At 40.5% G+C, this 27,627-nt stretch overlaps 1 protein-coding gene across 1 annotated transcript in view; it reads left to right on the plus strand.

Moving 5' to 3' along the window:
* The first annotated feature begins 226 nt into the window (after positions 1-226).
* The window catches only part of Fat4 (FAT atypical cadherin 4), a 212,688-nt gene continuing 185,287 nt past the window's right edge, over positions 227-27,627 (plus strand). Inside the window, exon 1 of the mRNA XM_023705874.1 lies at positions 227-6,663. Within this exon, the coding sequence (XP_023561642.1) occupies positions 1,492-6,663 (5,172 nt within the window). The 5' untranslated portion in view covers positions 227-1,491. The remainder of the gene's footprint in view (positions 6,664-27,627) is intronic.

The following is a 27,627-nucleotide window of genomic DNA, read 5'->3' on the forward strand; positions in this document are numbered from 1 at the left end:
GGAGTTCGGGAGAACTCCGGTGCGGGGATCACCGAGCGCTCGCGAGCAAAGTTTCTGAGTCCTGTTCCAGTTCGCGGTCTTCCCGCCCCCTCTGTTTGTGTTTCGCGACTGTGTGTGTGTGTGTGTGTGCGCGAGACAGAGAGAGAGAGCTCGCGTGTGTCGCCCGCGTGTGCGCGCTCCTGTGTGTGTGCGCGCAGCGGGGAAGGGGCGGGGAGAGCGAGGGACCCGGAGGAGGTGCCGGGCGGCTGCCGAGCTCCAGCTCCGCCGCGCTGCAACCTTCAGCCCCTGCTCGCGAGGGGAGCGCCGGCAGGCGCGGTCCGGAGCAGCAGAGGGCACCGTCACAGCCCAGAGCCGACTTCTCTTTCTCCAACGACACCGGGAAAGGAGAAAGAGGGACAACCCACCCCCTCGCCCCAAACAAAAAGCCTTGTGGATTACAAAGTGAAACTGACACGGGACAATAAAAGCAAAGATAACGGGGACAGGGGCGAGGCGCTCTAGAGTGGGCTTCTGACTGGGGCCGCCGGAGAAAGATCCCCCTTGGTATGGTGAGGGGAGGGGACTTGGGGACCCCGTGCTGCTCCCGCCCTGCCCCAGCGAGGCTGAGAAGAAAGGGGGACCTGCGCTCGATCTGGATGTACAAATAATCGATCGGCAGGCGCCCAGGCAGAGGTGAAAGATGCCGAGCAGCGGCCGTGGCCGGTGCCGGACCGCCGGCTGGAAGCCGCAGCAGCAGGGGCCGTGGCGGCGGCGGTGGCTGCAGGGACAGGGGCGCAGCTGAGCGCTCTGGCGCCGGCGCTGGGGGAGGCGAACGGGAAATCGCGGCTCTCCAAGTGCCCGCGCGGACGCTGCCGCCCGGGCCTCGGCGGCCAGTGCTGGAGGACGCTGGAGGCGGTGCAGACTCGTTGCAGAAGTGCGAGGAAGCAAGGAAATTCCTCATCTCCAATTTTTGTGAAAGGAATTCGCTTTTCCGGATTCCCTGCTTCCTCTCCGGTGCGCAGTTGTGCTTCTCCGTCGCTACTCTTGTTTGTTCTTTCCTGTACCATTTCTTCGCCGCGGGTAAGTTAGTTCTAAAGTTTCTCAAGAGAACTGTTTGCAGTGCCTCTACTATACCTTGAAAGCAAGCAACCTTTTCCAACTCGGAACCTTCTGGTTGAGACGCTTGACTGTCTGGATTAAAAACAAAGTAAAAGGGAGAGGGGGAAATATAAGAGCTCAGAAAAACTTTTCTGGGAGCTTAGTTTCCGAGAGTGTCTCGCGGAATGCGCCGCCGCTTTCTGCCACACCGAGTCTCGGGCTCTGTTCGCCCAGCTAGTTACCTGGAGCCTCCTGCTGACGGGACTTGCGTTGGTTGGACTGGAGGTTCTTGGAAATAGCAGAGGCCTCAGCCCAGCTGAATTTTTTCTTAGTGCTCCTTGACTCCTGTAAATACTACTCCGTTTCCTTCACCCCTTCGTTCTCTTCCTCACACCGATCGCGGGAACCAGTACCATGAACTTGGACGCAGGCAGGGCTCCTGGCCGCCCCGGGCTCCCACTGCCCACTCTACTAGGACTGCAGCTCTTGCGACTCCTCTGGCTGCTGTCACTGCTCCCGGGGCCGGCCTGGGTCCACGGAGCTGAGCAGCGCCAGGTGTTCCAAGTGTTGGAAGAGCAACCTCCGGGCACTCCGGTCGGCACCATCCAGACGCGCCCGGGCTTCACCTACCGGCTCAGTGAAAGCCACGCCTTGTTTGCCATCAACGCTAGCACCGGAGCTCTATACACCACCACCACCATCGACCGCGAGAGCCTGCCCAGCGACGTGATCAACCTGGTGGTCCTTTCCAGCGCTCCCACCTACCCCACTGAAGTGCGTGTGGTGGTACGGGACCTCAACGACAACGCCCCCGTCTTCCCGGATCCCTCGATTGTGGTCACTTTCAAGGAGGACAGCAGCAGCGGGCGCCAAGTCATCTTGGACACCGCCACCGACTCGGACATTGGCTCCAATGGTGTGGACCACCGCTCATACCGCATCGTCCGGGGCAACGAGGCAGGCCGTTTCCGCCTGGACATCACCCTGAACCCCAGCGGCGAGGGCGCGTTCCTGCATCTCGTGTCCAAGGGTGGGCTGGACCGCGAGGTCACACCGCATTACCAGCTGCTGGTGGAGGTGGAAGACAAGGGCGAGCCGAAGAGGCGGGGCTACCTTCAGGTAAACGTGACTGTGCAAGACATTAATGACAACCCCCCAGTTTTTGGCAGTTCCCACTACCAGGCGGGGGTGCCTGAGGACGCGGCTGTAGGTTCCAGCGTCCTCCAGGTGGCAGCGGCTGATGCGGATGAAGGGACCAATGCCGACATCCGCTATCGGTTGCAGGACGAGGGGACTCCCTTCCAAATGGACCCAGAGACTGGGCTGATCACGGTGCGGGAGCCGCTGGACTTCGAGGCGCGGCGCCAGTACTCGCTCACGGTGCAGGCCACGGACCGAGGTGTGCCTTCTCTCACTGGGCGCGCTGAGGCGCTCATTCAGCTCTTGGACGTGAATGACAACGATCCGGTAGTCAAGTTCCGCTACTTTCCCGCCACCTCTCGCTATGCCTCTGTCGATGAGAACGCTCAGGTCGGCACTGTGGTGGCTCTGCTCACCGTCACTGACGCAGATTCCCCTGCGGCCAACGGGAACATCTCCGTGCAGATTCTCGGCGGCAACGAGCAGCGCCACTTCGAAGTACAGAGAAGCAAAGTGCCGAACCTGAGCTTGATCAAAGTGGCCAGCGCGCTGGATCGCGAGCGCATCCCGTCCTACAACCTCACGGTCTCGGTCTCAGATAACGATGGAACGCCCCCTGACGCAGAAGTCCAGGCACGCTCTTCCGTGGCCAGCCTAGTGATTTTCGTCAATGACATCAATGATCACCCTCCTGTCTTTGCACAGCAAGTGTACAGAGTGAACCTGAGCGAGGAGGCGCCCCCAGGAAGCTATGTGAGCGGGGTGTCTGCCACTGATGGCGACTCTGGTCTCAACGCGAATCTGCGCTACAGCATCATTTCCGGCAATGGGCTCGGATGGTTCTGTATCAGTGAGCACAGTGGCCTGGTGACCACGGGGGCGGGGGGCCTCGACCGTGAGCTGGCTTCTGAAATTGTGCTGAATATTAGTGCCCGGGACCAGGGAGTTCACCCCAAGATTTCTTATGCTCAGCTTATAGTAACTCTCCTGGATGTGAACGACGAGAAGCCAGTGTTCAGCCAGCCAGAAGGGTATAATGTGTCAGTGGTTGAGAATGCCCCGACAGGGACAGAGCTACTGGTGCTTGGGGCAACTGACGGGGACTTGGGTGATAATGGCACAGTCCGCTTTTCCCTACAGGAGGTAGAGAGTGACCAGAGGCCCTTCCGCCTGGATCCTGTGTCTGGGAGGCTGAGTACTGTCTCCTCTTTGGACAGGGAAGAGCAAGCTTTCTATTCCCTGCTGGTTCTGGCGACAGATCTAGGCTCCCCTCCGCAGTCATCAGTGGCTCACATAAACGTGAGTCTTTTGGATATGAATGACAACAGCCCTGTGTTCTATCCAGTCCAGTACTTCGCTCACATTCAGGAGAATGAGCCTGGAGGCAGCTATGTCACCACAGTGTCTGCCACTGACCCAGACCTGGGTCTCAATGGAACTGTCAAATACAGTATGTCAGCTGGGGACAGGTCTCGGTTTCAGATCAATGCTCAAAGTGGGATTATTTCTACAAGAATGGCCCTAGATAGAGAAGAAAAAACAGCCTACCAGTTACAAATAGTGGCTACTGATGGTGGGAATTTACAGTCTCCCAACCAAGCTATAGTTACCATCACAGTATTGGATACTCAAGACAACCCACCGGTATTCAGCCAAGCGGCCTACAGTTTTGTGGTTTTTGAGAATGTGGCACGGGGATATCATGTGGGTAGTGTGTTTGCATCCAGCATGGATCTCAATTCCAACATCAGTTATCTCATTACTACTGGGGATCAGAAAGGTATGTTTGCTATCAACCAGGTCACAGGGCAGCTTACCACAGCCAGTGTGATTGACAGAGAAGAACAATCCTTTTATCAGCTGAAGGTAGTGGCGAGTGGGGGCACAGTGACTGGAGATGCTGTGGTGAACATAACAGTTAAGGATTTGAATGACAACTCTCCTCATTTCCTTCAGGCTGTGGAGAGTGTAAATGTGGTGGAGAATTGGCAGGCAGGTCATAGCATTTTCCAAGCTAAAGCTGTGGATCCCGATGAAGGTGTCAATGGCATGGTACTCTATAGCCTGAAACAAAACCCCAAGAATTTATTTGCAATCAATGAAAAGAATGGTAAGATTAGTCTGCTGGGGCCCCTGGATGTTCATGTTGGCTCCTACCAAATAGAGATCTTGGCATCCGATATGGGTGTCCCACAGCTCTCCTCTAGTGTGATCTTAACAGTTTATGTCTATGATGTCAATGACAACCCACCAGTGTTTGACCAACTGTCTTATGAAGTTACCCTTTCTGAGTCTGAACCTGTGAATTCTCGATTCTTTAAAGTGCAAGCTTCTGATCAGGATTCAGGAGCCAATGGTGAAATTGCATACAATATTGCTGAAGGCAATACGGGAGATGCTTTTGGCATATTCCCAGATGGCCAATTGTATATAAAAAGTGAACTGGACCGTGAACTTCAAGACAGATATGTTTTACTGGTTGTTGCCTCTGACAGAGCAGTGGAACCCCTTAGTGCTACTGTGAATGTTACTATAATTTTAGAAGATGTAAATGATAACAGGCCTCTTTTTAATAGTACCAATTACACATTTTACTTTGAAGAAGAGCAGAGAACTGGGTCATTTGTGGGCAAAGTGAGTGCTATGGATAAAGACGTTGGGCCAAATGGAGAAGTAAGGTATTCTTTTGAAATGGTGCAGCCAGATTTTGAGCTGCATGCCATCACTGGGGAAATTACAAGCACACATCAGTTTGACAGGGAATCTCTTATGAGGCGCAGGGGAACTGCAGTTTTTAGCTTTATGGTCATAGCAACAGATCAGGGCCTCCCTCAGCCTCTCAAGGATCAGGCCACTGTGCACGTTTACATGAAGGACATAAATGACAATGCTCCCAAATTTTTAAAAGACTTTTATCAAGCTACCATATCAGAGACAGCAGCCAACTTGACACAGGTTTTAAGAGTATCTGCCTCAGATGTTGATGAAGGTAATAATGGACTTATTCATTATTCTGTAATCAAAGGGAATGAAGAAAGGCAGTTTGTGATAGACAGTACCTCTGGACAGGTAACGCTAATTGGCAAATTAGACTATGAAGCGACACCTACCTATTCCCTTGTAATTCAAGCAGTGGATTCAGGGACAGTTCCTCTCAACTCAACCTGTACTCTAAATATTGATATTTTGGATGAGAATGACAATACTCCTTCTTTCCCTAAATCGACACTATTTGTTGATGTTTTGGAAAACATGAGAATTGGTGAACTTGTGTCTTCTGTTACTGCAACTGATTCTGATTCAGGTGACAATGCTGATTTACATTATAGTATTACTGGAACTAACAATCATGGAACTTTTAGCATTAGCCCAAACACTGGGAGTATTTTTCTTGCTAAAAAGTTGGACTTTGAAACCCAGTCTTTATATAAATTAAACATAACAGCAAAAGACCAAGGAAGGCCTCCTCGTTCATCTACAATGTCAGTGGTGATTCACGTGAGGGACTTTAATGACAATCCTCCTAGCTTTCCTCCTGGAGATATTTTCAAGTCTATAGTTGAGAACATTCCCATTGGTACATCTGTCATTTCAGTAACTGCACATGACCCTGATGCAGACATTAACGGGCAACTGTCCTATACAATTGTTCAACAGATGCCCAGAGGGAACCACTTTAGCATAGATGATGTCAAAGGGACTATATATACTAATGCTGAAATAGACCGAGAATTTGCTAACCTCTTTGAGTTAACTGTAAAAGCCAATGATCAGGCTGTGCCTATAGAAACGAGACGCTGTGCTTTGAAAAATGTGACCATTTTGGTTACAGACCTGAATGACAATGTCCCATTGTTTATATCACAAAATGCCTTTGCTGCGGACCCTTCAGCTGTGATTGGCTCTGTTCTGACAACAATTATGGCTGCTGACCCGGATGAAGGGGCTAATGGGGAAGTGGAATACGAGATCATCAATGGAGACATCGATACCTTTATTGTGGATCGTTACAGCGGTGATTTGAGAGTGGCTTCAGCACTGGTGCCTTCACAGTTGATCTATAATCTCATAGTTTCAGCAACAGACCTGGGCCCTGAAAGGCGGAAATCAACCACTGAACTGACCATCATTCTTCAGGGCCTTGATGGGCCTGTTTTCACCCAACCCAAATACATAACTATTTTGAAGGAAGGGGAACCTATTGGCACCAACGTCATATCGATAGAAGCAGCTAGTCCCAGAGGCTCTGAAGCCCCAGTGGAGTACTACATTGTTTCAGTTCGCTGTGAAGAAAAAGCAGTTGGACGCCTCTTTACTATTGGGCGACACAGTGGCGTAATTCAGACTGCAGCCATTCTGGACCGGGAGCAAGGAGCATGTCTCTACCTGGTGGATGTTTATGCCATAGAAAAGTCATCTGCTTTTCCCAGAACACAGAGAGCAGAGGTAATGGCATGGTGGTCACTTGTTATTTATTGCTGTGCTTTTAATAATAATCATGTAATACCTATATTTCCTTCCTATGATTATTTATCTTTATGATTAATTTTATAAACAAGATCACATAAAAATACTCTGTCACAAAGACTAACAGAATTTTGTGAAATGCTGCTTGATTCCTGGTTTTAGTCAAAAAAATATTTCTTCACTTTGTCATTCACCTCATAGCCCTGCCATATATAAGGTTAAGGAGGACTACTTAGCCCTTTTAGAATCAGAATAAATAAAATACTTGTGCCTAAGCTATATCACCAAGCTAACTTAAGCACCTTTTAATAAGGACATCGTATGGAGGATGGGCAATTTCAAAATTTAAAAATCTCTGTTCCAAAGTGGAAAGCTTTGATAGAAACTGGCACAATGCCATCGCTTTTTGAGGTGAGTGATGATGGTCCACAGACCGACAGTGTACATCACTAGAGTATAAGTGGTCGCATCCTCAGCAAACTCGGCAGTTTCTCTGTAGACAGTGCATGATTTTAATGTGCTAAGCCAAATTTGGAGAGATTCCTGGTTTCATCTACCTTTACGTAATAGATGCTCTTTTTTGACTTATACCAATCATTTTTATTTGAAACCAAAACATGGAGTGTGATGCAAATGATCAGCAATTGGAAAGTTGATCTTAGACAAAGTGAAAAGCTGTGTTGTTTAATGGCATGGTATAGAAAAAAGTTCTGACTGCTGATGGGTAAGAAATTGGTGTTTCACAGAACATACAGAGAAGATTCCAAGCTTGACTGCTCCTGGGATATATTTTAGCTATTTATCACTTAGTTATTTTTCTCATTTGAACTTTTCCCCCATATTGTTTTAATAATCACCTAGAGTTGGTAAAGCTACAATCTGGAAAGTTCTTGTTTGCTGTTTCTTTTTTAAAGCTCACTTTCTCCCCTCCTACTTCTCTCAAAGACGTTTCTAGTGTCTGTCACTAGGCCAAAACCAAAAAATATCAAATGTGATTTGTGATAGTTGGCAGTGATCCAAACACAATATGCTAGTGAAATGGAGGATTCAGTGTTTGTTTTCGTGCTTTCTTCTCTTTTTTGGAAAAACGGATGATTTTTTGTATTTTAAAGCTCATTTATTATTATCCCTTGGATTCTCTGTGATTATTTGTTTTTATGGTAACTCTGTTTTGTGCATTGAATACATATTTATAGCTTAGAGAACATTCTAAATTATTATATAATGCTTAGATATTCAACTCTAAGAGGAATTCTATTGTTTCTCATATATATAACCCTGGAAGGCCTTCACTATGGTTTATATGCAATTTTATTTGTATTTGGAATTATCCTCTCCTCTGCCACTCCTTCTCTACAGTTACTTCTAAAGGAAGAGGTTTTATTAGCTTGAAAATTAAAAGATTTATTAAAGGAATGCAATTAAGTCATTTTCAAGTTGGTTTAATTTGTTAAAATTTGTTACTCAGTGTTATTTAGTTTAGTGTGATATATTTTATTTTAATACTGTGAAGAATGAGAATAAGTGCTCATTACTATAATTCAAAGATTCATGCTTTGCTATTTACCTGTTAGACAGGCACAGAGTGGCTTAACATAAGTCTGGTAAACAATTCTGTCCCTGTGATTGGCATGAGGACCAACAGATAATAATTATTAATAATTCTGGTTGCAATAGGGAATGATAAGTCTTATGCTTTTATAACCTCAATATTATCATCATGTAAAGGATACTCATGTTTACTGTACGTCTTTGCTTAAAAGCCTAAGGATAATATAATATGGTAATTTTTAAAAATAAGAGTGTGCCAGGATATCACTGTGAACTGAAATTACAAACCAAGTTTGAATTCCCAGATTTCAGCCACTCCTAAAACTAGAAGCAAATGTTGTTCTCCAAGCCACATTGGGAACCAAAATATCACATCATTATTGGTTGTTTCTTTCAAGTATATACAATAAAGTGTCTGTTTTGCTTCTTGCTTAATTAATTTACACTAATTCATATATATATATATATATATATATATATATGAATTGTGTATATGAGAAATGTGACTTCAGAATTGCTCATTCCAGAGATTTGGGCAGTATATGCATTTACTTACACTACCTGTCATATCTAAAGAGTTGGCATGAATTGAAAGTCTTTGAAGGTTGGCTTTTAGGTCACAGATGCAGGATCTATTATCTTGTATTTTGTCTATATTCTTTACAGAATACATACTTGATTATGTCAGCCTAGCTCATTAACAGTGTATATATTTCCCTAGGTTTAATAAATTATAAAGAGGCAGCACCTGATCATTTATTTTAAAATATAAATTACGTAGGATAGCGTACTTTTGGGTCTTGGTGGATGCCACTGAGATGAAGAATTCTATAATCAGTCTTGTTATTTAAAAGTCAAGTATACCCCATACTACAGTTGGTGATCAATAAATGTTTGCTGAATAACACTAAGTAAAGAAGATCAGAGACTATGACAGTGTGCCTGGAGAATCAATAAACAGACCAAAGCTGGGGGGTAGGGAAGGAGCTAGTAAATTGATTCCATTCATTAAAAAACTGAGGATAGAACATAGTAATTATCTCTGCATTGAAATGAACTGAGTATTGTCAGAATATTTGGAAAGGAAGGAATCAAGTGAGTAGTCTGAAAAGAGTGTTTAAATGGAAAGAACGAAGCATAAGCATAGACAGGTCAGCACCAGGGTGCAGTCCTCACACTGCTGCTGCCAGAAACGCCTTGAGTTCTTTAAGAGAACCCCAAGAAGGCTTTGGTTAAGTTTTTCTTAACTATTGATAGTTACTATTTTTAATATTGAAACAGAAAAAATAACTTCCTTAAAATTACATGAAACACGCACCATTTCTTATTGTGTTTAAAAAGCTTCAGTTTTTGAACTTAGAAAAAATGAAAATATTGATATGACTTCACGTTAAAAATTCCCCAGTGTCCATTTTAACAGCATGAAGCTAGGTTCCCAGCTCTTGTTGAGTCTATTACACTGTATTGGGCTTCATAAGTTAACATTATCTAAAACAAATCCATCCTCAGATAGATGTCTTGAATAATGGGGAAAAACTTTGATTTGATATTCTTTTCAATAATTATTGATATTTTAATATTATACTAGAAGTCCACAGGTCATAGTTCCCTAAAGCCTACTTGCAGTGTGGACTGTGCAGCATCATCAGAAAACTTTTCATAGTCTGTTAGCAGAAGCTGCCTTGGATCTATGGTACTTATCCAAACTCCTCTACTGATTTATGACTTAGAAATAGCAGAATTTATCATTTGGAAAATGCTAGTGTAGATTATAGAGATCTTATCAAGAAAGCATTTCAAAATGTATTTTTGAATTGACCAACACAGTGCTATATATTTTACTATGTACACATATTATTTTAAAGTGTATATAAATAATGGAATGGTTAAGTTTAACTCAGTAACAGATGCATTGATTTAAATACTCATTTTGTGGTGAGAGCTCATGATATCACTTTTTACATTTTTAAAAGAACAACGTATCATTAACTCTAGTCAATTTTCTCTTCAACATTCTTTTAAAATGTATTCCAACTGGAATTAGGTGCTCTTTGATCAGCACCTGACCCACTTTCTTCCGACACCCCATATCTAGTAACCACCATTGTGCTCTACTTCTGTGAGATCAATGTTTTAGATTCCAAAGATGATTGATATCTACACATATCTTATAGTATTTATGCTTCTGTGCTTGCTTTATTTCATTTAACATCACCCAGCTTCCTCCATGTTGTCCCAATTGGCAGGACTTCATTATTTTATACAGGTAAATACTATTTCCCTGTGTGTGTGCATGCACGCATACCATCTTTTCTTCATCCACAGGTGGACACCTAGGTGGAATTTATATTCTGGTTATTGCTAATAATGCTGCAGCATACATGGGAGTGAAACTATCCCTTCAATGTGTTTATTCTATTTTTACTTTTTTGGTACTGTTTTCCATCATGACACTACAAATTTCCATTCCCACTGGCTGTAGTTTAGATCTTGAGCATCCTCTAAGGAGCAGCCATTAAAGGCTTGGTTCCCTGGGTGTCAAGATTGAGATGGCATGGAACCTAAAGCAGGAGGGGCGTAGTAGGAAGTGTTTAGCACAGGGAGGCTGTGCCTTTGAGGGTGACTTGGAACCCCCATCCCTTCCTCTTTGCTCCCTGGCTTGTGATACAAGAAGTTTTTTCCACTATATACTTTTGCTATCATGAGCTGTCTTGTCACAAGACCTAGATAAGGAGTTAATGGGTCATCAATTAGAAATTATAAAGTCTAATGTATTGGAAATTATAAAGCTAAATTAACCTATTCTCCTTAAAGTTGAATAGGCTCTTTGTTATGGTGACAGAAACTTGACTTACTCACTGACAGTGCGTGCTTAAGTGTTCCCTTTCCTTCACACCCTTATCTGTGCTTACTTGGTCATTTATATAATGCTCATTGTCACCGGAGTGAGGTGATACCACATTACAGTTTTTATTTGCATTTCACTGGATACCATCAATGTTATACATTTTTATATACCTTTGGGCCATTGTGTATCTTCTTTTGAAAACTATCTAGTTTCCTGCTCTTTTTAATCCAGCCATTTATATTTCACTTATTGAGTTATTTGAGCTACTTACGTAGTTTGGATATGGGCCACTTCTCAGGTGTATAGTTTGCAAATATTTGGCTTCGTAGATTTTCCCTTCATTCTATTATTTCCTTTGTTGTGCTGAAGCTTCACTTGCCATTTTTGCTTTTTTAGTCTATACTTCTGAGATACTGCTCCAAAACTCTGTTGCCCAGACAGTGACGTGAACATTTCTACTGTTTTCATCTGATAGTTTTATTCTTTCAAGACTTGCCCTTGAATTTTCAATCTGTTAGACCTTTTTTTGCACATGGTGAGAAAAGAGTTTCTGCTTTTCTTCTTCTGCATATAGACATCAAGTGTTTCAAACTGTTTAATAGAAACACTATTCTTTTCCCACTGTGTGTTCTTGGCCCCTTTGTTGAAAATCACTTGGCTGTAAGTGCCTGGATTTCATTCCAGGCTTTCTGTGTGTTGATGTGCAACCTTTTGGTGATGGGTATAACTTATTCAGAGTTTTAATTTTTACTTGAAAACTTGGATTTTACCACACTTAACATATTTTTGAGTTGTCAGCTTCTCTTTTCTTATTGAAGTACGACAAGTAAATTCACTTAGTTGTTCGAGTAGAAGTGCTATTCCACAAACAAAATAAGAGATCAGCTCACAACTCAGTCATAAAGTTGCTTTACTTTGAGATAAATCATAGTTCTTAGATACATACTACTATGTCTTTGTGCCCATTTTCCTCTTTGTCACAACAGTATATTGAAAATACATTGTGACTGAACTCTTGGTTTAGTATAATTAATAATCTTACTCTTTTTCAAATAGTTTTGTTTTTCTTTTTTTAATTTTTAAATTATTACTTATTTAGGACTGACCAAATGGCTCAGGGAATTAAAGCACCTGCAAGCAGGCACAGGGGCTGGGGGTTCGATCCCTGGGCCTGCCATGCTAGCCCCGCCCCCAGGGTACGCTGAGATGGCAATTGAAATGGCGTGGTGGTGCATGCCTGTAATCCCAGCTCTTGGGAGGCTGTAAACAGGCAGATCACTATGAGTCCGATCTAATAGTGAGACCCTGAACACCCTGTAGACCCTTCCCTAAAATACAAAACAAAAAATAATGTTTATTTGCTTATTTATTTGGTGCAGAGTTTCACTATGCAGCTCAGACTGGTAGTTATCCTCCTGTCTCAGCCTCCCCAGTGCTGGGATTACAGTTGTGCACCACCATGCCCAGGTTTGGTGGCCAGCTGGGCCTGGGCCGGAACTGCATGCAGTACAGGGAATTGAACTCAGGACCTTGGGCTTCGAGGTGTTTTTTTTTTTTTTTTTTTCATTATAAAGAAAAAAAAAACCCTACATTTTATTTTCCTGGGTTTGTCTGACAGTGAAGAATACAACCACTGTTTCTATCCTTTGGAGACATTGTTTTCTATCCTTGGGAGATACTGTTCTGAGCAGCAGCTTTACTGCCATTACCTTGGTATTTTAATATAAATGTTTTGTCACAGAACAAAACAAAGAATGTTTTTCATTGTTTTGAAAATAGTTTTGCTTCCCCAGCCTTCTTAAACAGATGTTTGGTTTTCTCAGGGGTCCACATCTGACGACAGAGAGGGGCATTGGTCTTTTGGTGAAATTTGGAAATCCAGAGAAGAGGTTGTGTATAAGAGGAGCTAATGTATCAAGTTATGTGAGACTGTTAAGTAGAGGGACAGGGACTCACTAAATGTTAGAATGAGTTTTAGATATAGGAAGAATCAAATTTTGTTGTGCTGAATATAAAGTAAAGAAATTATTTTATTCCAGAAGGTTTAGAATCATATTAGCAACAATTAATTGTTCAGCATTGATATTTCCTCATTGGGCTAGGTGGTAAATGATTTATTAGGGTGTCTATCATTGAAATTTGTAACAACACTAATAATATCATTCCACTGTCAGAGCTGTGGAAACTGAGATCCAGAAAAGTTTAATACATTAAATGTAAATAGATAGAAAACCATGTATTAATTATTGTAACTATCCTACTAACCTGTTTTGAAACTGTTTCATTGCTATTTTATCTTCATTTTTTTCTCATTAAAATGAATAAAAAAAATAAATAGGTAGAAAGGCTGGGAATAGAGGTCTATGGTCTGAGTGCCTGCCTGGAAAGGGCAAGGACCTGAGTTCTATGCTGGGTACTGCATGCCATGCGGGCCACTGAAACCAGGTGTGGTGGTCCATGTCTGTAGTCGGGAGGCTGAAACAGGAGGATCACGAGGCTGAACTGTGTAGCAAGACCATGCAACGAATGAGTAAGTAGATAGAAACATCACACCCAGAACTGTACAGCTCCAGAATTGTTGTTCACAACTGCTATTAAGCTAAGGTGACTTGTAGCTTGAGAGAAGAGTTGCTTATTCCATAGACACGAGAACATCTGTGTGCTTTTAAATAAACTTGTTTTTGATACCTTATTTATTCCTAAGTCCTTAAGACACTTGAACAGACTAAGGGGGGATCTCATTGGGGCCTGCTGCAGGGAGCCTGCTCAGCAGGGTGGGTCCATCCTGGATTCCTTCAGTGACGCTGCCAGTAAGGTATCGAAGTGGAATGATGCAGAAGTGTGTGTGGGACAGGGAAGGGATGAAAATGTGAGAAGAGGCTGAGGACAGACTAGGGGAGCCTCTCCGAAGGACGATGCTGGGGTCGGATTGGATAGAATAGGACATTTATATTAAAGAAAGGAAAACGTTTTAATGCTTTTTCTGCTATGGCACTCCACTGAGCTTCTTTTAAAAAATAATGTTTGATTATTTTCTGATTTTTGTTTTCCCCTATTATCAGATGTTAAAATTTATGGAACAAAGCACTGTGAATTAAAGCTGTTTAAAAGATTTAAAATCATGAACAAATGTATGTCACAAGCAGGATTATGTGTAGCCAGTTATGCTACATATTTTAGGTATTTTAAGCATCTTCATGATGCTTGATTTAGTTTTGCTTGTTTACATGAAAGATTTTCATATACATCATTTATAGAGGAATTTACTATATATTCCTTCTTGCTTATATTAAAATCTTTATCATCTGCAGCTTGCACTTTGTCATCATTAGAATGAAAAACTGCCCAGGGACCTCGTTAGTTGTAAAGGACGTTAGTTGTGACCATAGAGGACTCATGGGTCCCAACGTGGGTCCTCTATTCCAAGAATTAATACATCAAAGCCTCAGCTCTTCAGCATGGCTATCCACCACTCATCTTCTTCATTAAGAGCTTGAATGGAAATAGGAAAAGAATAAATAGTGAATGACATGGTCCAAGATGAGCCTAAGTTTCTAAAAGTGTCCCAGATGTAGAATGTGTTGAATGTGCTCTTCTACTTTCAGGATGTAAGTATTCTGTAGACAATATTTAATAGTATGTTAATTAAGGAGAGGAAAATATAGAGGTTTTAGGCAGGTGGAAATTTAAGAAAATTTTACTAGAGAAATATTATTCATAGAATCCATCTATATAATTATGTAGTAATATTTATGTACCCATTGTATGAAGACTGTTGTTTTTTTCCTGATGTTAATATCTTGAGGTAAAATTGGAAAATGAAGACATGAACATGAAACAAAATCTAATGGCCAGATAATTTATATGTAGCGACTACAAGTTAATTATACAAACACAGGCTTCTTCAGTATATATGCATGCTTACAAAACAGTAAGATGTTTGAAGGTTATAATTGAGTGACATTTAGAAACATAGATGACAGTAGTCTAATTGTAGAGTTTGTTCATGTAATACCAACACAATGCTAATTAAAGCTACTTATTTTAGGGGGCCTGGCCCTAGCTCAGTCCTTTAAGTTGCTGCTTCCACAAAGCTGTCAGCCTCAGGTTGCTGGAGTTCGAACCTCACAACTCTTCCACTGGCCAAAAGTGCCCTGAAGGCATTTGAGGAACACAAAAAAAAAATGCTACTTATTTTAAGAATGATTGATGCCTTCCGTACTCTTATAGGTATACAGTTCTTACTCTGTAGAAGTTAGCATGTTGCTATATATTTTCATTCTGATGATGGAGGATGCAGGTTGAATATAATTTGGGTGATGATGTTTAGTGTTTGGGCTACTTTTGCTTCCTATCAACCTTTGTCTGGGTTAGCATTGAGTAAATAGATTCAAGATCTATCAGTCCTTATTTTGGGTTATTAAACCTAGTGCAGGGATGTATTTCCTTTGCCTTACTTACTGACTCGCTTATAGTCTTCCCTTTTAGGAAACATTTGAAGAAGAGAGGTCTATACCTACTTCTCTTCTTCCATTCCTTAAGCCCATTCTTAAAAGGTTTAGCTCCTGACACTCCTGTGACATAATTCTTACCACGGCCATTTTTCAGTGTTTACTGTATTTAGCCCATAGAGAGCAGTTGAGCTAGCTGTCTCTCACTTGTGTTAAATTCTTTCCTCACTCAACTTCTAAGTCACCCTAATCTGTGATTTTTATCCAGTTTTATGTTTTTGCAAAGTATATTCTTATCTATGGCCATATCACCCTTACTATGTCTGATCTTGTCTGAAAAGTTCATTCTCAACTTTCCTCATGAACATCTCTACATCTTCTCAATTTCTGAAAGTTGAAATGCCCTTCAAATCAGTTCTGAAAAGTCTCCCCTTCTCAATCTGTAGATCTTCTCCTGAAGATGCAGATCAGTTAAATAACATGTGCTCACAAATGGTGCCACGATTTCTCCTCCAGTTCACATTTCTCTCCTGAACTCCATGATCAGGTGCCCAACACGCCTTCACTGTTTGCTTGGTTTCTTAGTAGATGTCTCATATTTACATTTGCAAATCAGAGTGCAGTATATCCTCTATAAAAATGATCATAGCCTCAGCCATCTCTTTAGTGGTTGATGGCCATTTGAATTGTTTAATTATTCAGTTAAAAAAAAACTCTGGAAATAAATTTTTACTTTCTCAAACTATGTACAGTCTGACAGATAATCTTCTTGGCCTTCATTTTAAGGCATATGTAGGTCCGATCATCTCTCCTCATGTTCAGTGTTGCTTCCTGGTCTAAATAACCACCATCTTTCCGTGGGTTATTGAAGATACCTTCTTATTGATATCTGGTGTTTTAGCCCACTGTTCTCCTCCCTTGCCTCTGTGGCTTTGCCTGTATTGGCTTCTAACTATCCCTAGAATTTACTAGCCACTCATGTCCCACAAGACCCTGTTCTTTCCTCTTCTCTCTGCAGAGAACTTTCTTTCAGAAATTGACTTGGATAGCTGTCTCCCCTACTTCTCCATGCTAAATGAGAGTGGACCTTCCTTTACTGATTTCATTCTCCACAGCAGTTTTATGTCTGTCCTCCCTTTTCATAGGCTTCTACTCATCTTCCACAAGCTTGATGCCAGAATGTCTGGAATCATTTCTTCTTTTTTAAAATCTGTATTTAGGTCAGGGTCTACAGGGTCTCACAATATTGATCAGACTCAGGCTGATTCTCCTATTTCAGCTGAGATTACAGGCATGCACCAGCATTCCTAGTCTCAATCACAGTCTCAGCATGCCCCGGGGGCAGGGCCAGCACAGCACACCAGGGATCGAACCCCAGCCACTGTGCTCTGCCTAAGCAGGTGCTTTAGTTCACTGAGCTATCAGGCTGGCCTGGAATCAGTTCTCGAAGCTCTTCTCTTTCTAACCTCTACTGGTGTTCTACTGAGAAGCACAGCCAACTTCATTACTTTAAATTCAATCTATGCAACCTAGTTGGAAGTGTGGATGCCATAATTTGCTGGCCTAAAATTCTGATTTTATTCTTTTGGTCATTCATTCATTATAATTTTTCTGAGGGCTAGTATGAGGGTACCTTGGTTCATGAGTACCTTTGTAAACAATTTGGTCTACAAGCAGAAGTATGTAGCAGAACTTTGTTTTTCTTTACAAACTCTGCATCAGGTAACAAATATGATTGCAGGCTGTCTTTTCCAGAGTCATGGAGCAAACTGAATTTGTGAATGAAAGTACAGCTTTCTTTCCTTTCTTTCTTTCTTTCTTTCTTTCTTTCTTTCTTTCTTTCTTTCTTTCTTTCTTTCTTTCTTTCTTTCTTTCTTTCTTCTTCTTCTTCCTTCCTTCCTTCCTTCCTTCCTTCCTTCCTTCCTTCTTTCTTTCTTTCTTTCTTCTTTCTTTCTTTCTTTCTTTCTTTTTTGTCTCTTTGAGACAGGGTCTCACTATGCAGTTCATGTTGGTGTTACGCTCACATTATAGAGCAGGCTGGTCTCAAAGTCCCAACAATTCTACTGCGTCAGCCTCCCAAGTGCTGAGATTGCAGGCATGCTCCACTGTGCCTGGCCTTTATAGGAATTTTTATCTGCTTTATTTACTAACTAATCTCAAGAGCCTGGAACATTCCTTTGGACTTAGCTTTTGCTGACTGAGTGACCAGTTGAACTGGCGTCTCTACTTTGGTCCTTGCTCCTCTTGGTTTAGTCTGGTAGCCAAAGACACAGTGATTCTTGATATTGTTTCATTTGCTTAGAGCCCCACTTCACTGACATATACAGACGAGTCCTTACAATGACGCTTCCAACCCTAAGTGACTGCTCCATTTAATGACCTCTCTCTTCACTATTCCTGCGAAGCCTGCTTGCAGAGACCTTGAGTGTCTGGGTCCTTGGCTTCCACCATTTGGTGCCTCAGAATCTTTCTGCAAACAGCCCTGTCAGCCTGGGCTTCTGGCCTCCCCACTTCCCGTATGTCTTTCTGAAAGCATCCTTACAAGTCCTTTCTCCCTCCAGCCTTTGTCTTCCCCTTCCTTAGCTTTGCTTCTCCTTAGTCCTTATCATCACCCAGCATATCACACGTGTTTCTTTGTTACGATGCTTCTGGTGTGTCTTCCCTCTAAAATCTATGTTCCATGAGAGAAAGGCTTTTATCTGTTTCTGCTCTCTGCACAGCATCTACAAGGGCACTGGCTCAGAGCAGATGCTCAGTAAATCTTTGATAAACTAAGGAATTGCTGCTGATAGTGTTGCAAATATGTTGCTTAAGCCCTGGGAGCTCAGTCAGTGATGCATGCTGAGATAGAGGAGTCAGTTTTCATCTCTCAAGCCAAGTTTGTGGCGCTTCTTCTGAAATAGTGAAGCTAGCTAATTGGCAGGGGCCGATTTTCCTGGATAAAATGAGAGTGGCTGCATGACTTTACTGGCTGAGAGCCTTGTAACTCAATCTCCAGAAATATTTATAATTCCTGGCAGCTACACGGGAGCTACTAATGCTTTTTTGTGTATATTTGTAAGCTATATATTGAGGGAGACCAAAGCATGAGAATCTCAAATTCAAATCCTGCCAGGGTAAGTTAGCAAACCCTTGTCTCAAAATAAAATGTACAAACATTGCTAGGCATGCTGTTCAGTGGTAGCTTAGCCCATTAATCCCCAGTGTTGCAAAGTAAGAAGGCAGGGATGGTAGGGTAAGAGAACACAAAATAGCTAAAGCATATTAAATGCATATTCAAACTCCCCCTCATAAATGCATATGTATTGTAAACATGTAGTGACCAAAATATAAACCAAACAAGCAAAAATAATCATGATATCTAAGTTACAATTTCTTGTATGGAAAATTAGGGACTGAGTAGATTTTACTAATAATTTTTCCTTTTACTGTAAAATTTAGATATATGGATATTTATCATGAATATTTAAAATAAAAGCACATTTGAGGCATGGAACACTTGCCATCCCAAAAGTGAAAGTCTTAAGTTAGGGGTATTAGCTAGCTCTATGTGAGACGGGGCAGCACAGTGAGCTCAAGGTCGACCTAAACTACATAGTGACATTCTGTTTCAAAATGATAACAATAAAAAAGACAAAAAAATCAATAAATAGTGATCTAATTGTAAATTATTTTAGAGTGCTATATTTTAAAAATTGCTTCAATAGGTCTATAAGGAAGTAGGGTGGTCATTGTAATCCTCACTTTGAAGAAAAGACAAAACACTTTATAATTTCTGTGTATCATAAGTCTAAATTAGCTAACATCAGGGTTTTTTGACTTTGGACTGAATCCCACCGTCTTGGGTGTGGTTAGTGTTAAGGCTGTTCTTCATCATTTTATTATTACTGACCTAATTCAGTAATAGCTTTAGTCCCCTGAGAAAAGCTATAGATAAATAAAATAAAATTCTGTTGAGAGGCTCAGTTCCTATTGAAACAAACAAATTAGATATTAGAAAATTCATTATATTTCATTTTGGAAACCTTATCTATTAGTTAGATAGCATTTGTTTATTTTTTAATTTCTGAAAGTTATCATTGCTAGTTGATGACCCATGACATTCCATATGGTAAACTGAATGGTTTTTTTTTTTTTTTTTTTTTTTTTTTTCATTTTGTGTATTTGGTACAGGATCTCACTATGCACCTCAGACTCATAGTGATCTTCCTGTTTTGAGCCTCCCTGGTGCTGGGATCACGGGTGTGCACCACTACGCCTAGGCTCTGTGGCTGGCTTTGCACACCCTGGGGGCAGGGCCAGCGCTGCATGCAGGACCAGGGATCGAACCCTCGTCCCTGTGCTTGCCAAAGCAGGCACTTAGTCCACTGAGCTAGCTCGCCAGCCCTAATTGAATGCATTTTGAAAATAGTTTTTGTCAGTTACTTAATTCTCTTCACTGAAGTCAAATTGGCAAGTACCATCAAATAAAAGCCAAACTGTTTCTTAAAAGCTCTTTTCACAAAGCATATATGTTTTAGTTACTTCTTTAATAAAGGTTTTCTCATTCATAGTTCCAACATTTCCTGAAAAGAAAAATGTTGTATCATTTTTATAATATTGTCCAGATAAGCAAATAGCACAATTGGCACACACACTCTAACTTCACAAAGATGAGTTACTATGGCTTTGTGTATTGTTCTGTATTTATAATTCTATTCAGAGCAACTAGTACTTCTATATATTTGTTTATCCACTTCTTTCTGTAGTGAATGTGAAGTAGGTTACAACAATATATGTTCAATGAAAAGATAAAATAGTAAATGAATCTCTAGAAAGTAATGAATGTCACTATAGACAAGGCAATAAGATTGACATACAGAAATATATGACTTGGGGGAAAACCCACTCGGAGCCTCTCCTGTTCCCTTCTCCGAGAAGAGCTTTCTTTTCCTCAATAAATATATTCTGCTCATAAAAAAAAGAAATAGGTGACTTAGATAACATTCAGAGTTCATGCTCATTTTTCTAGGGACCAAATCAGACAGAAAAAGAAAATTACATACCAAAAACAGGGTATTCTAAGAATAAGCAAGTATACAGTTCAGAGACTAAACAAAAGAAATACAGATTTTTTTTTTTTAAAAACAAGGATCAAAGAATGTTTCCCATTGGAAGATTAAAAAAAAAAAAGAATTTTTCAGCACCATCTTAACTAGTTCAATGACAGATTTTCAGCATTTCTTTATTGTGATGTATTTTTGCAGAGAGTGGTTGCAAAGTCTAGCTCTACAACTATGGAACATAATTTATTTATGTATTAAGAGAGATTTCCCCCTTGGTAAAGTGCTTTTGTTAAGCTTTTTTTCATGAACAGCATTAATATTTTATAATCACAGGAAGAGCGTTCCTACTGGAGATTTTCACATTAACATATCTGTAACACATTACAGGCAAAACCTGAATACAGATGTTTCCAACAAAAATTTAGCTTAGCCTATGATGAGACCTTGTTTTTTAAATTTTTCCTAAATTCTTGTGCTTTTAGGTAAAATCCTTGGCACGAACCTCCTTCAATTGGTGGCCATTTCTCAAGAAATGGAAACCATTACGCTGTGAGCTAATAAAATTTGCCATTGAATATATGACGTTTTTCAAAAGGCGTATTATGTTTTCAAGTTAAAAACACAACAGAATAACTGTCACATATGCTCATACTTTTCGTCGTGGAATCTCTCAGTCCCTAAGGGTAAAAACGTGAGGACCCTGGACTGAGCCAAGGCCAGCCCCCAGGGGTCTCGTTACTCTGAGATGGTCATCTGCCCCCCAGTTCTCTAAAGAGAAAGGGAGCAGCGGCATAGTGTTTCTCTTCTTTGCCCCACTCAGTTGGCAGAGGAGCCAGATTAGAAGCCATCACTTGCCAACTCGTACCTAAGGTTGCCTCCAGCTTTCTACATGAGGCTACATGTTTTCCATGATCTTCACGTTTTCATCCTCATCCGCCCAGAGATATTGCAATGAAATTTAAGTTAAGACACAGGGTTTTAAATGCGATTGCAGCTCCCAGGGACTCCCTCAGACCCATGCCTCTCGTTCTTTCGCACCGGAGCCCACACAGCCCCGACCCCAGCAGCTGCTGTACCTAAGCCGTCCTCGACAGAAGCCCTGGAGTGACTGAGAGCTATAACCGTTCCCTGACATTGCATCGTTTCTAAATTCATCGTCATACCCTGAGAAATACGATTCATGCCAGTGGCTAGCAGCACGTAATATTTTAGGCATCTTGTGTTTGCAAATTTAAAGGAAAAAGTATGAAATATCATTATCACTACTTTTTATTAGTACATATTTGCAATAAAAAAAAAAAATTTACATTTATCCCCTGGGTGCTGTGCCGGCTCCCCCGGCGGGGCACGTTGATTGGGACTGGGCGCGGCGGTGTGCGCCTCTAATCCCAGCATTTGGGCGGCTGAAAACAGGAAAAAAAGTTTATATTCATCATGTGGAGCGGGCATGTGTACATAATAGATCTTAATTGTTTCTACCTGTTCTACTCCTGCTGCTGTCTCTCCATTTTTGATCCCCTTTTCATTTGAGAAACATCGCATTTCCTACTATCTTTTATTTTTCTATTTACTCATACTTTATTTTAATTAATTAATTAATTAATTAAAAATGTATTTAGGGGCAGGCCAAATAGCTCAGCGGATTAAAGCGCCTAAAAGCAGGCTCAGGGACCAGCGGTTCGATCCCCCGAACCTGCTGTGCCGGCCCTGCCTGCAGGGTGTGCTGAGATGGCAATTGTGAATGGGCATAGTAGTGCGCGCCTGTAATCCCAGCTCTTGGGAAGCTGAACACAGGTGGATCACTACGAGTCCAGTCTAGTAGAGAGACCCTGAACACCCTGTAGACCCTTCCCTAAAATACAAAAAACAAACAAACAAACAAACAAACAAACCGTATTTAGTAGAGGGTCTACAGCCTCTCATTACGCAGATCGTAGATGGGACTCATAGTGATCCGCCTGTGTTCAGCCTCCCAAGTGCTGGGATTACAGGGAGCGCCACCCCGCCCAGTCTCAATCACCTTCTCAGTGCACCTCTGGGATTGAACTCCAATCCCTGCATCTGCCCAAGCAGACCTTTCCATCCTCTGAGCTATCTAGCTGGCCCTCTATTCATAATTTAGGTTTCTTATATTGTGTAAAAGAAACTATAAGATATTTAAGCTCATGTGAATGATTTATTTCACTTAACATTATGGTCTCAAGGTACATCTATTTTCCGACAAAGGGCTCGAATTTTTCTCTCTTATTATTTCATATTTACAACTTTCAGGTATTTTACACTCAGAAATTATACTTAAAACTAGACATACATTTCACTTATGGCTTTAGTACTAATTTAAATGTCATTATATCAGAGTACTTAGTAGCAAATTGGGAAAATACTTCAAAGTTCCTAAAGGTTAAATGATCACATTGCTTTATTGTAGCGTTATTCCTCAGTGGTAGTAACAACAGAGCAGTTCTTTAACTGATCCAAAATGCTGACCAGTAGTCTAGTTTTAAAATGGCAAATTCTGGCCTAAAATGATTATAGTGTTAATTCACACGTATCGCTGTGGGAACAGAACAGTTTGTGTTACAGAGCCAGCCTAGTATTTTATTACTCTGCATAATAAAATAGGGGAAATTACCTAGCCATTGAGATTGTAATTAGTTGCAAGTTAAGCAATGAATCCTTCTTGTCCTGAGTGCAGAGGCTGGCAGATTTAGGACACTGCTTGACCCCTGACTCACTGGAGAATGAAGGGTGAAAGAGCAAGAGTTTTCCTTGTACAGGGCAGTTTTGGATGGGAGGGACAGCATAAGCTTGCCAGACAGGCAGGTCAAGCTCAACTCAGATGGCTGCGGCTGACAGAGAGACCTATTGTACCTTCTCCTCAGCACGTTCGTGTGTCAGAATATTTGTACTTATTTTGTTGCTCAGCAGCTAAGAGAATCCACGTATGTTTGAGAACATTGATATTGGCTATTGCATGTGGGGAGCTTGTAAATAACAATATTAACATGTGAACAGATGTGATTTTCCAGGAGAGGTGTGTGTAAGATGTGTTTAATGTGAAGTCTATTATACATTTGCTTTTGAGCGCCTCTCTGTCTTCTGTCTTAAATAGTATTTGAAAAACAATGATTTAAGAAAGGTAGTCATTCACTGAATAACATACCTTAAATATACAAAGTCCTTGAAGAAATAAAGCTATAATTTGAATTTTTTTGGTGTGACTTTATAATCTCCCCAAATTAATTTGTAAATCTCCTTTAAGTATATTGTTATGGCCAGGGGTGGTGGCACACACCTGTAATCTCAGCACTCAGGAGGTTGAGACAGGAGGATCATTGCGACTTCAAGGTTAGTTAGCCTGGGCTCCGAAGTGAGCTCAAGGCCAACCTGAGCTGTATAGCAAGACCCTGGCTCAAAAAGATGATGACAACCAAAAAGCATATTGGTTAGCATTTCACTCTCTGAGGGCATTCTGCGTGATTCCTAGTATTGAGTGCATCCAGGTACTGCAATGTGAAGTAGTAAAGGGAACCGAAAATTGAAAGTCTCCTTCTTTGTTCAAATCTTTCTGTGCTCTGTGGTCTGGAGGAAGAAGCTGATCTTGTCTGAACTATAGTGCCATCATGGATTAACTGGAGAGAACCCCAAGTCCGTAAGAAGCTTGGTGAGGGCAATGTGGGGTGCACAGACAGTTTAGATTTTTCTAAAAGACTATTTACTTTACTTCTGTTGATCCTACATCCAGTTGCTTACTCTCTGTGAGGTCCAGAAGGTGATGATTAAAAACAAAATGTGAACAACTACGAGTCACGTAAATCGCTACTGTTGACGCAGGAATTGTGATGACGTTTCTAATGACACTACCTAGATGGGAAGCAAGACGAACGCACAAATTTTGTTTTCTAATTGTAAGAAAACTACTAAGGAAGTGCCTTAAAAACTCTTTGTAGTCATTTTCTTCGTTACATGACATTAGGTGGAAAAAGCATCTTTAAGTTACAGTGACTAGCACGTGGCAAGATGCAGCTAAGAACAGAAAGACTTAACTAAGAATGGGAAGTAGGTGTCGTTTTAAAAATACTGATTTTGAAAATGTGTACTTTAGGTGAATCATGCAATTCTTTTTAAAATTTAATGTAACACAGAACTACATGAGCATTTCCATTTTGGACGTTTAAAAAAATAATAGTGCCATTTTGAAAATATATGTAATATTTCCAGAGGAAAACAGTACAAATAAACTTTTTAAAAAGACAGGTGAATTTGTTAGTAGTAAGGTCAGAAATGAGACTTGAGAATACATGCTCTGGAAGACCTTCATTGTGATCTGATGTTTTAAAATAGTAATAATAGGTCTTTAAATATTCTTGTTTCTGGTCACTGTGAGCATCACAATTTTATGAGTTCTATTTCTATAAAGTTATTTTAAAATTGTTTATTTTGTAATACTCTGCATCAGGCAAGTTTGTATTTTAGGAAATGAAGTGAATCAAGGGACTCTATTTAAATGTGCTTTTCCTGATAAGCTGTCAAGATAATAATACTACAAAACCTTCAAACATGCTGCAATTTTGAAAGCAAAATTAGAGTGACAGGAAGCAAAAGGTTCTTAAAGATTTTCATTGGAAATGTTAGGTGCTGTATGATACCCTTTACAGATATAATCTCATTTATCGTCAAACTCTCATGTGAGGAATGGTATTTTCATGTTACAGATGAAGCCTGAGGGACCATGACATTCTGAGCATACTGTTCTGAGATGCAGCTGAGTTTCAGCTCACTGGGCTCCAAAGCTCTTGTTCTTTCTACCATGCTCCATTGCGGTGCCATTACTGTGAATCATTGTCTCAATATAGTAGAAGCACATAGATTAAAGGAAGTAATATAAAGGTAATATGTGAATGTTGAACTTCATCAGAGCCACATCTTACTTTTTGTGTGGAATATAATGCATATTTCCATCTTTTCAGCTAGAAAATCTACTTAAAATCTAATTAAATACATTAAATCTAAGTATGTTTTAAAGAGTAATTTGGCTTCAAAGAATGTTGGTGAATCATATTAAATTAACCACTAGTTAATCATCATAACTTTCCCTTCAAGGGAAGATATGCTTAGAAAACATGGAAAGTTAGGCTTTGTGTGCACTGAATTTATAATTATCTGAATTATATTATGTGTTAAGCTAACTTTTAATGGACAGGAATCTTTGTTACTGATATATTTAGACATGGCTCCTAATTAAAGAATCGGGTTTTGCTTTTAATAGTAGCTCTGAAGAGAAGAAAGTGTAGAACAGTTTACCTCAACTCATTAACTTATATTTAATGGAGGTTTACCAATAGAAGAAATGATAATGTGGGACCTATGTTATAGAATATATTTGTGCATCAAAACATCTATATGCCCACAACCATATATATTTATTCAGAGATTTCTTTGAGGATTAGTTTTATTGCACATAATTTTTCCCCTACAAGACCAGGTGCACAGTAGAATGATGGTTTTCTTCAAATCTGACAATCCTGGGAAGCCAAAACTCTGTTGCAGGGGCTTTGGGTACAGTGGGAAAAGTGAGGACTTCAGATGCAGACATATCTGGATTTAAATGACAGCTAATGGAAACTAACAACCAAGCTATCAGCGGCTCTTCTGTGCCCTCTATTTCATATAGTGTCTTTATGATGTAAAATAGATGCACTCATGATATTGGTCTTAAATAAACAGCCATTTATTTGTGTCTCCCTTTTTAATTTACATAGATGCTGAATTTATCTGTGGCTGGACAAGACAGTTAAGATACAGTATTGAGAACTATAGCGTTAACCCTCACCTGGTTCAGATTTTTCTTGAGGTGTTTGCATAAAAAATTAAATCTATTTAGGATTATTGGGTTTGTTCCAGCTGGGAGATAGACAGGGGTGCTGACTTTTTGCCTGTCTGTATCTCAGGCAATATTTTTGCTTTTTTATTATGAATAATTTATTGCTTTTATTTTTATTTTTTACTATGCTTTTATTTTTTACTATGAATAATTTATCGGTTTACATTTTATCTTACAATCTACAACTTACATTATAGTATTCAAAGTACAATGGTGTTTAGTACTAGAGATACAAATATTCAGTTTAGATCCATTGCTTTCAGTAGGAAAAACAGTGTAATAGGAAGAGCAATAAGACAAAGTGTTATCAGAAAGTGTAGAATATTTCTGTGATAAAAATTAAGATTATTTATTTATTTATCTATCTATTGCCGTGCCGGGGATTGAACTCAGGACTTTGTGCTTGCCAGGCAGGCACTTATTCTACTGAGCTATCTTCCCAGCACTTGAAACCATTTTTATTACTTAGGTTTTTAATTTTGTACTTCATAAGAGTTTGTCTGCATGTCTAAATATTTGAAGGAAAGTCACTTTTTGGTCTCCATGTCAAGAAAACATATATGAATAATATCTTCTTTTATTCCTTTCTCATTCTTAAAGTATTATATATAAAAATCACTCTGTGAATAAATGGAGCTTGATTCAGTAGTCTTTTTGTCATTCTAAAAATAGAAGACATTTGAGCTAAAGCCTGCTCACCTTGGCCTGGTCCTGGTGTTGCTCTCCTGCACCTTGAACAGGACTGCTGTCAGTCCTAATATGGTTCCTTCCTTTCCTGTTTGAACACAGTTCTGTTCTATGCCGTTGCCTTCTCTGTCCTCAAAAACTACCTTTGCCCTGTAATAGCCCATGCCTGTGTCTATTTAATGACATATGTAAATTTTAACGGAAACCTTATGAAGTAAATAGCTTATAGGGCACATCACAAGAAATGAGTCTGTTTATTTTTTAATTTTTAATTAATTTTATTGAGAAAGAAATAGCAAAGAAACAGTCTAAAACAGGTTAGTAGGACAGTTACAATAATTAATACATTGCATATTGTTGTCTTCATAGTATTTATTCATATTACAAGATGCAGACATGATATCTGGTCTAAACAGTATTAGTACACATCTTTCTTCTCATTGAACTAAGAGAATATCTAACAACTAATTTGTGTAT

Source organism: Octodon degus, unplaced genomic scaffold, assembly GCF_000260255.1.
Source record: "Octodon degus isolate 3935 unplaced genomic scaffold, OctDeg1.0 scaffold00231, whole genome shotgun sequence".
Lineage (NCBI taxonomy): Eukaryota > Metazoa > Chordata > Mammalia > Rodentia > Octodontidae > Octodon > Octodon degus.